We start from the raw sequence: 13,237 nt of genomic DNA on the forward strand, positions 1-13,237 counted from the left end.
ACACTGGGAACAATGGAGGGATGGAAATTTACACAGGGAACAAGAGGGGTGAGTGAAGATCTACATCAGGAACAAGTGGTGTGGGGTGGAAACAAATCAACCTTAAATGACGGTTGAACTGGGAAGGGACGGGAGTGGCGCTGTGGTCTAAACCACTGAGCCTCTTTGGCCTGCCAATTCCTGCCAACCTATCAGTTTGAAAGCACACCAGTGCAAGTAGATAAACGGGTACTGCTGCGGCAGGAAGGTAAACAGCATTTCTGTGTGCCCTGGCTTCCCCACGGTGTTCTGTTGTGCCAGAAGTGGTTGAGTCATGCTGGCCACATGACCCAGAAAGCTGTTCCAATGCCAGCTTCCTTGGCCTGAAAGCGAGATGAGCACCGCAACCCCATAGTTGCCTTTGACTGGACTTAACAGAGACATCACCTTGCCAACAAAGGCCCGTATAGTTAAAGCTATGGGTTTCCCAGTAGTGATGTATGGAAGTGAGAGCTGGACCATAAAGAAGGCTGATCGCCGAAGAATTGATGCTTTTGAATTATGGTGCTGGAGGAGACTCTTGAGAGTCCCATGGACTGCAAGAAGATCAAACCTATCCATTCTTAAGGAAATCAACCCTGAGTGCTCACTGGAAGGACAGATCCTGAAGCTGAGGCGCCAATACTTTGGCCACCTCATGAGAAGAGAAAACTCCCTAGAAAAGACCCTGATGTTGGGAAAGATGGAGGGCACAAGGAGAAGGGGATGACAGAGGACGAGATGGTTGGACAGTGTTCTCGAAGCTACCAACGTGAGTTTGACCAAACTGCGGGAGGCAGTGGAAGACAGAAGTGCCTGGCGTGCTCGGGTCCACGGGGTCATGAAGAGTCGGACACAACTAAACGACTAAACAACAACAACAACTGTCTGGGTCCTTGACCTTTTTACCTTTTCATCTTGATCTGGGAACCAAAGGCCTCATGGAGGAAAGGGGCCTGCTCTGAATCATGCACTGGGCAGGTGCAGAGCCCAGAAAATGTCTGGGGGCCGTGGGGGGCGGCGGCGGCAGGCAGATGAATCTAAACTGGAGGCTGCACCTAGGTTTCGAATCCGCACTCTGCCAGGAAGCTCATTGGGTGACCTTGGGCTTGTCACTGTGTCTCATCCAAACCTACCTCACAGGGTTGTTCTGGGGAATGAGGTAGGGGAGGGAGAACCATGTACACCACCTTTTACTCCTTGGAGAAAAATGCAATGAATAAAACGGTAGGAATGCAACAAATAAACAAATAAAACACCTTGGAAGAAAAATTACAATAAAACATGCATAAATGCAACGTCAATTCCAGCGCTTTAGTGCAAGGACATAAGAGCAGCTGGCTGGATGGCCAACCAGCAGCTTATTATGGGAGTCCCCCACTTCCCCTGATGCCATAAACACGTGCTTATTTTGGCGGGCGCTAGGGTTGCCACGTGTCCTCTTATTCCAGGACACGCCCTCTTCTTCAGGGGTAATTTTTTTTTTTGACAAATTGCATTTATTGCTTTGAATGGCCGTCACAGCGTCATCTCTCTTTTTTGCTCTCCAAAATATGGCAATCCTAAATCCATCCCTGGAGCAGGTCCCGCAAAAGAAGGCGGCGCGCTTCCCATTCAGAAAAAAGCGGGAGCCCCTCCCTGCCGCGGGGGCCGCGAATGGCAGTCCCTTTAAAAGGCTGGCCGCGCTCAGCCGCCCGTCTTCATGAATGGAACACTCCCCCCTCCCCCGCCTGCACGTTCCTCTCCGGTCGAGCTCATTTCACGCAAACGCGGGGGGCGGGAAGGCCCTCTTGTTTATTAATTTTTGCCTCGGCTGTAAAATGGGCCCTTCTCCGCGCGTCGCCGTTTAGGCGCGCTCGCCCCCGGACACCGCCTAGCCTAGGGCGCGGAACGGGGGTCCGCGCTTGGAGCGTGCGGGGGCTCCTCGAAGCCGCCGCCCCCTCGTGGCTTCTCCCCTCCCTCCTTGGCCTGCTTCCCTTCCCTTCCCTGCAGCTCTGCGGCTCCGTAGCGATGGTAGAGGCAGCCGAGGGGGAGGGATGCAGCTCGGGAGACAGGGTGACTTCACCGCCGCGGCAGGAGAGCGCCGCTCCCCGCTAGCCGACGGAGAGGACCCCGCGCCGCCAATATTGGGAGCAACCATTTCCACCCGAGCCCCACCATGTCCACCAAAGCGGAGCAGTGTAAGTAGCCCACCCCGCGGAGGCAAAGAGACTGGGGGGGGGGGACAAAGGAGAGCATCGGCAGGGACGGAAGGGGGCAAACTGGGGGCGTCAGGTGGTTATGGGGTGAGGGGAAGGGACGGCGCTGTCCGTGGTGCTGAATGCGGCAGGCGATTTCTCCATCCTTGCATGCAGAGGGGAAGCCCAGATCTAGGAAGATTGAAGAGCACTGCGGTTTAAAGAGCTTGATTCTGGGGACCTTCTGGTCTCCCCCGGGCCTTCTGCGCCCATCATGTTGGCCACCCATAAGGATGTTCATCTACAAAGTACAATCTCTTCAAAAGCATCATGGAGTGTTTGAATCCCTATATTTACCAAAAGAGGGGAGATGGTTTTCTGTCTCCACACATACAGAGGAAATGTAGGCCTTTGATACGATTCTCCCCCCCCCCTTTTAAAAGAGGAGCTAGCTTAACGCACTTGATTTGATTCCGTTGCTAGATTTTGCAAATTTTCCTACCAGATTATTTTCATTTCCTGATTGCACTGTACTGGATGACTTGAAAATAAAAACAAAATCTCAGGGGCCTATCTCTTGCCTTTCTCCCACACCCACTCTTGCTTTTGTTGATATTTTGGACTGGGTGGAGATTGTCTTCCTTTATGGCTTCTTCAAGTTGCCAGTGAAGTAATACTTACACACTCAGATAAACAGAGATGTAATTAGCGGAGGAAAAGAGGGATTGGTCAGATCCATATATATACAAGGCCGTTGCTTCCAAGACACCCTATCAGGTCACTGTGAGGCAGGATCAGCTGACTGTTTGTGTAGCTTCATTGACCAACACTGAATGAAAAGGTATAATAGAATCATGGCACCGTATACTCGCAGGGGCCCCTTGGATACTGCAGGTGCTCCATGTCTTGCAGGCAAAGTATCCATGACCGGTTCTTGCCTATCTTCCTTTGGCTACCTCTCAAGGAAGAAGATTCCAGAACTTCTCTTGGAAGTGTACAGAATTGTTTCTTCATTTATAGTGTTGCACTTAGGAAATTTTAGATTCTGGACTTAATTTTTAGGCCCTTCCCCCCATTAGATGGCAATGTATAGTTCTTCACTTACTTTAAAAAATGTGCCAAGCAAGCTCTGCTGCATTGGGGAATTTCCTGCTCATTCTGCTGAGCGGGACGCTGGACTTCTGCTCCCAAAGTCTTGCACTGAGTCCACCACTGATCCTTTAGAATAACCTCCTTAATGTTCAATCTTGCTTCAGTTAAATGCCCTTGGTAGATGGCAGACAAATACTTCCTTCTTAGTGTGTTTAATGAAGGAAGATATGTGCTGATTATCTGTGGATGAACAATGCAGGATGAAATGATGTCACCGATCATAGAACTGCAGTGCCATAAATATGGACAGATCATTCCAGTCCACAAGCCAAAGACAGAACGGCCCATGTCTGAAGTATCTATCTAGTCTTTTCCTGAATACCATCAAGGAAGGAGATATATAAACCTCTCTGGACAGTATGCACTAGAGCTTGGATAACTGAATCAGTCTGTGGATCAGAGCAACTAACTAACTAACTAACTAACTAACTAGAATAATGGGTTGTTCTTTCTGCTTGCCTTCCACAGATCAGGGAAACGATGCTGATGTAATTTATTTTCTCCACATATTGTTAAAGGAAACAAAGGCGTTCACTTCCTTCTCTTACCCAATATCAGTTTCCAGAAACTCCCCCCAGCTCCAGGCCAGGGGTAATCAAGCAAATGATGGACTAAAGGCTCATTGTTATGCTCACATACCACAATGGAACTCAGTGAGAGTTACTTCTGCATAGACATACATAGAATTGTGCAGTCGGGGTCCTATTCCCATTGTTTTCAGGGTCAAAGTAGACATGGAGCAATAACAGTTGAGTGAGCATTTGAAAGTCAAGTAGCAGGCATAGAGCGTCCAATCCAGAAAAAAGTATGCTGGTGTGGAGGGTTTTTTTACCCATTTTTCTACCCAACTGTGTTGCCAGTCCAGATAGCCCTCCTCCATGCCTGCTATTTGCACTGGAAAGAAAGCGTCCACTGGTGCGATTGAGAGACTTCCTTCCAATGCAAATATAGGGCAAATGTCCCCTGATCCTGATGAGTACTACAGCAGGGGACAAAGAGTTGAACCCTGCTCCCTGTGGTCATGATCCAGAACAACCCCCATGCACCTGCTATTTCCTTTTAAAAAATGCAGAGCTATTAATGCATATTATATCTACTGCAGGTGGGTTTGGTACAGAGACAACAGAGAAGATCCCACAGAGGACTCTTTCTACTGAGTCTATTGACATAAAAAGGATCTAAACTAACATAATGTGTAGGAAGTAGCTGAGGAAGAGGATTAGGTCAGAACTGAGTGTTCATGAGCCTGTTAGTTGTGTTCAGACCCTTCCATCTACAGACCCAAGTAATACTGCTTCATTTAGCTCAGAAAAGCGAGCTGAGAGAAACCCAGTAATGTTGTTATGAAATAATATTGGATACGGATACCTAAGCTCCTTTTAAGGAAAAATAATTTAAATGAAAATAAGCTGTTTTCCCAAGCACCTGGTGATCCTTCCTGATGATCTAGGTGTTAACGCTTCTGAAAACCAGGTCATGACTCACTACAGGACATTTTAGGTGATTTGCTCTCTATATATTGTGGCTGTGGCTGTGTTCTGCGTTTGACTTGGCAATGTCCCTGGGGTCATAGCAACAGGTTGAAGGTGCCATCTGTGTGGTGCACTGCATTGATGTCTGAACACCAGGAACAAAATCTGGGCCAACCACCATACTTGAAGTCTACCTTCTGTTTCCTTGTTTTTCAGCACAATATTTTTTTCATAATTAGAAAAAGTCTATAATACAGTATTTGATAGAAACACACAATTATATTAATTTGACATGCAAGCCAGATAAACATACACTTATAAGACCCTTACATCCTTTCTGGGAGATGTTCGTATGCCTTGGCTTTGAAGGTTGACCACCCCAGTGAAAATACTGCGTAGGGAGACTCGAAGACCTGCATTTTGGCATCTGCCAGGAAAAACTGAAATGGCTCTTTTGCTTCCCTGCACACTTTTCATGCAACGGTTGGGGCCATGTGAGGCAGGGGCATAGGTGGGAGCACCCATCCTCCTAAATACAGGTCTTTCTGAACAATTCACAAAGAGGTATGCAAGGGGAAGTTTGGGCCCTGAACTCTCCTTTTGCTCAAGGTTTGCTTCTTTGCAGTCTCCTGAAATGATACCTCTCCCCTTGCACCTGATCCTGGAAGTGAACTTGGCTGGGAGACACGGGTGCCACGTCCTGCCCCACTTTGTTGGTGCCTGGTGTGGGCCTGTGACGTCATGTGCGTGATGCACATATGACATCACCTGGCAGAAGGAGGCCCATTGTGGCCTCCGGAAGGCCTAATGGGGCTCAACAGGGCCCGTTGCAGCTGTGGGAAGGCCCATTGCAGCTTGTGGAAGGCCCAACGGGGCCCATCGGGCCTTTCTGTGGTTGTGGGGGGCCTCGTTGGGCCTTCCTGCAACTGCTGGGTACCTTGTTGGCCTTTCTTGCATCTGCTGCGGGCCTCGTCAGGCCTTCCTGTGGCTGCGATGGGCTGTGTTGGGTCTTCCAGAAGTCTCAACGGGTCTCCCTGTGGCCACGAGCCTATTGGGCCCACCGCTTTATGCTGGATGATGGCAGGCTCACATTTAAAGAGAAGTGTGTGCTGCTGTCACATCTACATTGGCAAAAGAAGAAGGGAAGGCTGTCCTGGTAGCATCTATTAAAAGGGGAAGGTGAAAATACACTCATCAAAAGGTTCTGTATTAAAAAATTAGTTTCTTCTTCTGCTGGAAGAAGCAATCCCAACAGCTTTATTATATTCTAAGGATGTATTTTATACTTTTAAATTCTCAACTGCCATTCTCCCTGATGGATTGTGGTGTTGAACAAAAAAGCACAATGTAATAAAATAATCGTACCGCACATGCTTTTGTAATACAATAAAACTGAGGGGGAAACAAAATTATAGATCCAGGAGAGGCAGTAAAACCAATTTAAAACATTTCTACGCTACAGACTGAGACTGTTTTTCCACAACCATTTTACCTGTGAGTCCAGCCCCACAGAACTCAATGGGACTTACTTCTGAGCAGACACGTGTGGGAATGCTGTGTCAAAGGGGTTTAGGAGCCACTTGTATTCAGCATAAAAGCCTGGGAACTGTAGTTCTGTGAGTGAGGTGTGAGAGGTCTTGATCAGATATTATTGTCTCCAAACAGTAGGATTATATAGCAGGGTTGGGGGGAAATTGTGATAGTTAAACTGATACAAATTTGTAGTCCAGATATATTCTAGATGATTGGGCTACGGAAAGTGTTGGCTTTTTAAAATATGACTTCATTCTCTTCAGATCTGTCATTTACCAATATAGCTTTAAATCACTCACAGACAAACGTCTGGTTGTCACTGCAAAATACCTGTATGTTATTTATCTGTTTATTGAATTTGTATCTCACCCTTCCTTCCAAGTTTCCCAGGATAGGAAAACCCCTGTAAATCAAAAAATGCTACTCTGGGGCCTGAAATTTGATTTGTGACTGTTTCATTCTGACCACAGTTGCATATTAATCCAATTTCTCTGTCAATACAATCTTCTACCTGAATACATTTGCAGCTTGACCCCAATAAAGGTGAAAGCATAGTGGCTACACTTGATCTTAGCCAAAAGACTGAGAAGCAATAATAAAATCTGTGTTACTGAATGTCAGTATGTCCATTGAACACATTTTTATGCTGTCAGGCCCATGCAGCTGTTTAAACTTTGTTGATTAGTCATTTTACTGATAATTTTGTATTGTTTTCATGGTGTTTTATGTGGTTGTGGACCAGATCCAGGTACTCTTGGAGGAAAATGATTTTCTAGAGCCATTTCAAGCTGGGTTTAGGTTGGGTTTTGGCACAGAAACTGATTTGATTGCCCTAAATGATTACTTCTGTTGGGAGAGAGACAGGGGAAATGTGCCCCTGTTAATTCTCCTTGACCTCTCAGGGACTTTTGATACCATCAGCCATGGTATTCTTCTGGAATTAGGGATGGGTGGCACTGCTTTGTGGTGGTTCTGATCCTACTTGGATGGTTATCTGCAGAGGGTGTTTCTTGGGGAGTGTTTCTCAGCCCTGTAGAGCCTTCATTGTGGGGTTCCACAGGGTTCGATTCTATCCCCTACACTCTTTATCATCTACATGAAACAGCTGAGTGGGGTTATCTGGAGGTTTGGAGTACGTTGTCAGCAATATGCTGAAGACACACAGCTCTACTTCTCCTTTACATTTGCAGGGGAGGCAGTGGATATACTGGACAATTGTCTTACCTCGATAATGGACTGGATGAGAGCCTACAAACTGAAGCTCAATTCAGTTAGACTGAGGCATTTCTAGACCAGAAGGCTGTGAGGTTACCTGCTCTTGATGGGAGGAGCAAATACACAGCTTGGGGATATTTCTGAATCCTTTGTTGTCACTTGAGGTTCAGGCACCCTTAGTGGAGCAGAGTGCCTTCCACCAGCCTGTCCAGCTGCACTCCTAATCTTTACAGGGACAGCCTAACTTCTGTTGTCCATGCTCTGGTGACCTCTAGGCTAGATTACTGCAATATGTTATATGTAGGGCTGCCTCTGAAAACGGTTCTGCTAGTGCAGAATTTGGTGACCAGGTTATTCATGGGAACAAGACGGTCTGAGCATAAAACACCAATCCTGGCTCAACTGCACTGACTGCCAATTAGATTCCAGGTTCAATTAAAAGTACTTTTTTTGACCCATAAAGCCTTAAATGGCTCAGGACCACAATACCTCAAGGACCACCTCTCTCCATATGAGCCTACTTGGACCCTGAGATCATCCTCTTAGGCCCTTGTTGTGTTCCCTTCACAAGAGGTCCAGAGGGCGGCAACACGAGAATGGGCTTCCTGTTTGTGGGTTGTTCTCCCCAAGGATCAGCTGGTGCCTTCATTATACACCTTTAGGCACCAGGCAAAAACATTCCTCTTTAACCAGACCTTTGGCAGATTGACATCTTAATGCCCTTTTATGTGTTGTGGAAGGGGGTGAGGATTAATGGGTTGTCTTTGTTTTTATTATGCATTTTGTTTTTTATATTGTAATTATGGATACAGGGCATTATATGAAATAGATAGATACATATATAAAAAAGTAATATATGATTGCTCTCCACCTTGATATTTTAAATGAGCTGCTGTGCTATAAATATTTTAATATTTTTTTTTTTAAATACCAGGTCCCCAGCTATGGCCTGAAGGCACACAAGGCTACCACATTTCTAAAGCTAAGCAGCTCTGAGCTTTTGCACCACAAGAACCAGAATTATAGAGCCAGGAGGGATCTTGGAGGTCGTCTAGTTGAACACCTCCTCCTCAGTGCAGGAGCTGTGATACAGGGCATAACTACATCATCCCTGGCTCTGCTCAAATACCTCTAATAAAGGAGAGAGCTCACCTGAGGCAGCCTATTTCACTGTTGAGTAGCTCCTACTGTTAGGAAAGGTCTGTTAACAGTTAGCTGACGTCTTCTTCCCTGGAATTTCTACCCATGGATTTTAGTGCAGCCTTGTGGAGCAATGGAGAAGAAGTATGATCCATCTACTGCAGGGTTGGGGAACCTGTGGCCCTCCTGAGATGGTTGGACTCCAAATCCCATCAGCCACAGCCAGCATGGCCAGGGATAGTGAGAGTAGTAGTTCAGCAACACAAGTGCAAATAGTTCATTACAATGGTCACTCAAATATCTGCTTAGGCATGCTGAGATTTCTCAGCAGTAAACATCTCAGTGACTCTTACAGAAGAAAACAGAGGCAGATGAACTCTATGAGTCACTGTTTTCTTTGCTACATGCAATCACATGATGAATGGGAAAATCTGGGGAAAGAGATTTCTTTTTCATACATTTGTTTCATTTCTAAGTTTTTATGGTAACATTCCTTTACATTTTCCCTTTCTTACGATGATTAATAGGTTGCTGTTTAATTTATTGCCTTCATTGCCGTTGGCTGCATAATAAACCTAACAATTGCTTAACTGTAGGGTGAAAGTTTATTCATTTAAAACATTTCTATCCTCTCACTGAATATACAACATTCTCAAGGTATCTTACAACTTCAATAAAAACTAGGGTAGATTTTTATCCCAGTTGGTATCCATGTTGGATTTGAAATTGGGTGTGTGTATAATATATATGTACTTTTTATACATGCCATTATTTTGTATATGTTTTTACTGTATTGTGAAATTGCTCCGAGTAATTCAACAGTATTTTCAAAATGAAAACCTACCAATGGCAGATTCCTGAGAGGGGCTGCTTATACAGCCAGCCATGGAACTAAGTTGTACACCGCCCTGAGAACTATGGGTATAGGGAAGTATACAAATTTTAATAATAACAATAATAATAGTTTATAAGAAGCAATTTATAAGTGAAATGGAGTAATAACAGCAATGATGATTAAATGATAACAAAAAGCAACAAAAGTAGTAAAAGCAGTGAAGTAATTACTGTGATTGCTAATACGTACGACCAACTTACCAAGTAGTAAGCGTGATGAAGCCTTGCCACCTTCTCCACAAGAAAACACTCATACCGCATTTTCATTAATACAAATGACTGGGCAAAACCGTGGTAGTAAACCTTACTCTTTGGTTGCCTGCAGCTAGCCATTCTATCAGTTATATTTAGCAATGCAGTCAATAGATTGGGCTGTAGCTTATTCCTAGGTGATGCCTCAATATGGCAGTGTCAGAAGCAAGAGCCATATCTTCTGGGGCCTCCAAAAACTTCACCTCTGGTTTCTTGTCCCCTTGGTTGATCAGCCCACTGAGTACTGAGATGATACAGTTGTCTTTACACTGCTTCTTGAGGCCTCCCTATGCCATCTCAAGCCTGCCCCTTCTTGCAATGTAAAGCACAAGCACATTTCCTGGCAAACCCCTTTTTACAGTGTAAAGCACATAGTGTACAGCAAATCAGCTGTGCCCATACCTTGTGTTACTTGCCTGTTTTGGTTTCATGATTACAGCCGCCTAGCTGATGGCCAGTTTCCCAGGTAGCAGTGCAGGTGAAATAGATAATACATCACTGCTTCTTCTGATCTCCTTAGTTCTGTCTCCTGTACTTCCAGTGACTTGGGTAAGCCTTCGAGAGAGAGGAAACTCTGAAGTTGGTGTAAGATCTTGGCTTGCTCCAAGCCTGATAACCACAGTTTCCCCAGTTTGGAGCAGAATGGGAAACTATGGTTAGCTGTAGACTTCTTGATGTAATCATGGCATGCTGAGGAGAGAAAGGGTGCATGTTTGGGCAAAATATGGCAAGCCAAACCAATTTTCCATTGTTGGCCATGTACTTCTAAGCATATTTTTGGGATGTAAGCCCATATTGGAGACACTTTTGAGGGTTGAAAGGTGTTGTATGATTAATTTTATGAAGACATAATCATTGCATTGGTTTCCTGTCATTTTACTTGACTTTGTACAAATATTATAGGGGGGCGGGAACAGACACCAATAAAATTGTTTAAGTTTAGTGAACATTTGGAATAAAATCGAACTGGCGACTGCCTTCAGCCTGAATATATTAGATTCTGACCATAGTTCAACACAGTCATGCGGAAGTCCGTTAAATTAAATGGGTTTTGGAGTATCTGAGGGTACATCTAGTCTTCCTTCCACGAGCACTATGGCCTCAATCCGATGGAATCCTCCTTCCCTCCTAACAACTGCTGTTAACTTTTTAAAAAACTGGGAGATCCATGATCATAGTTAGCTTAGCTGTAACTGTGCTGGATTGTGGCCTGAATGCAGAAAAAACTATATGATTTTTTCTACCCACAAGAACAGAACTAAGATACATGTTCTTTTTCTTCCCCTTTTCCATTTTCTTCAAACGCAACAAAAACCAGTTGCTTCCAAGATCCGGTACTTGCAAGAATACCATAACCGTGTTCTTCACAACATTTACCCCGTCCCCTCTGGAACTGACATTGCAAACACTCTGAAATACTTTTCTCAGACATTGCTAAGGTAAGCTTTAAATTATGCTTTCATAGAAAATGTATACTGGTTAAATGAAGTGTATGAATAGCTTTATGAAAAATAGAAGAGTGTTCTGCTAGATGTGTCAGAGCTCAATGAAGTATAAAATCTGGAAGCAATAAGTGACTTCAGCAGTGGTTGTCGTGGAGGAAGCTATGTATATGTGCAGCAGAACGTAGGGGGAATGAGGTGATGGACTGTACCACTATTGCCTACGTATTTCATCTGTTTCTCCACCAAGAAGGCTCCCTGCAACTGGAACACTAGCAAATCAAGGTGATCAACCCCCTTTTATCTGTTATGCTGATTTTCTATTTGCAGGAGGTTGCTAATAATATACCAGAGCATTCAGAACTGTGATTGCCTACAATCAGGCAGCAGTGATCCAGTCCATTCTACCTGCCTTAACTTTCCCCACCCATTCTGCTGCATTTATGTAGACCAGTCCGCAGTTTGCCCAACCAAATTGCTTAACAATCAGTGGCTATATAACCTGTTCCGTACCACAGCATAACAGGAGTGGAAGGCGACTTGGTCAGTAATATCTCCTAACTCGTCACCCTAAGGCAGGATGTCCTAACCCCAAAGTAGTTCCCTCTGAGTCGTCTGCCAAATTTTCGTAAAATTTCCAATGGCGATAACATCAAACGCATGTGCAGTTGGAACCTATAATTAAAACCCATTGCATGTCTTTTCCCGGCCTCCTTAGATTGTTTGGCTAATTAGTTTCCCTTAACAGATAGGAAGTTTTGCTAAAGTACAAATGCTGATCAATACACAAAAGCAACCCCTTTCTCAAATGATGCTTCTGGCCATGTGGGAAGTAGCAAGGCTGTAATGGCTCCCAGGCCAATAGCTTAATGCCCCAGGAGGTATTTGTTGGAGTGCACTTTGATCTATTGCCTTCAAGTCCCACTACCTCCCCCATGAGCTAGAAACGGGCTTAAAACATTTAGAGGTTGAGCTGGTGACTTAAAACCTGCACTAAGTTTTGGGTGGAAATGTGTCCTACTTTGTCCAAAATGAATCAGCAACCCAAATCCTAGATCTGAACCTTCCAGAAGCTAGGAGGCATTAGAAGTGAAAAGGCGACACTCCAGGCCTAGAGTGTGGAAGCAACCTGTTACGTCGGGGGCAAGGAAACTGTGACTCTCTAGACATTGTTGCATTGCAACTTCCATCAGCCCCAGCCAGCACAACCAAGAAGAACGCAAGAAGATCCTATTGGATCAGGCCAGTGGCCCATCTAGTCCACCATCCTGTTCCCAGCCAGATGGCCAAGGGTGATGGGCGTTGTTGTCCAACAACTTCTGGGTTGTCATAGGTTCTACACCAATGCATTGATTATTGATTATGAATGAATATTGTGCCAGAATCCCTAAGATGGACATTCATTTACCTATGAGATTCAATAGCAATAAGTCTTGCATGGGAGAAATGCCCCATGGGTTGCATTTGCACCTTATTCCTGGATATATATATATTTAATGGACTTTCCCCCTTTTTTGAATTCTTGGCAATTTGAACTCTTAGGGTGCAATTGTAAGCATGCCTGCTCAGAAGTAAGTCCTACTGAATGCAATGGGGCTGACTCCTGGGTAAGCGTGTTTAGGATTGCAGGCTTGCCTTAGTCCAGGGATGGGGAACTTGTGGCCCTCCAGATGTTTTGGACTCCAGCGCCCACCAGTGCCAGCCAGCATGGCCAGGAGTCAGGGATGATGGGAACTGGATCTCAGCGATATCTGGAAGAGCCACCCCTTTCCCATCTGTGACCTAGACCCACACTGACACCATCACAGGGCAGGCCACACTAAGAGAGCTCTCAGTCCAGAAAACGAAATGCTCTTTGTGAGCTGGAAACTGCATAATCTAGTAGCAACTGGAGGAACATGGCTTGTCAATAGATATTCCTGAATGGTTTGCTGGTCTTATT

The 13,237-nt window shown here is 45.1% G+C and overlaps 2 protein-coding genes across 9 annotated transcripts in view; both read left to right on the plus strand.

Annotated features, from left to right (window-relative positions):
- Window positions 1–13,237, plus strand: part of GOLGA5 (golgin A5) — a 496,232-nt gene that overhangs the window by 385,082 nt on the left and 97,913 nt on the right. The window lies entirely within an intron of this gene.
- Window positions 1,780–13,237, plus strand: part of UNC79 (unc-79 homolog, NALCN channel complex subunit) — a 131,706-nt gene continuing 120,248 nt past the window's right edge. For 7 of the 8 annotated variants that reach the window (XM_083607893.1, XM_083607894.1, XM_083607896.1 and 4 more), the window contains exons 1-2: window positions 1,828–2,198; window positions 11,172–11,292. In XM_083607893.1, the coding sequence (XP_083464019.1) occupies window positions 2,177–2,198; window positions 11,172–11,292 (143 nt within the window). In that variant the 5' untranslated portion in view covers window positions 1,828–2,176. Of the gene's footprint in view, window positions 2,199–11,171; window positions 11,293–13,237 lie in introns of all 8 variants that reach the window. The other variant, XM_083607901.1, reaches the window with a different exon arrangement.

The sequence above is a fragment of the Podarcis filfolensis genome (genome assembly GCF_964270895.1).
Source record: "Podarcis filfolensis genome assembly, chromosome: 1".
NCBI classification, from domain to species: Eukaryota; Metazoa; Chordata; class Lepidosauria; order Squamata; family Lacertidae; genus Podarcis; species Podarcis filfolensis.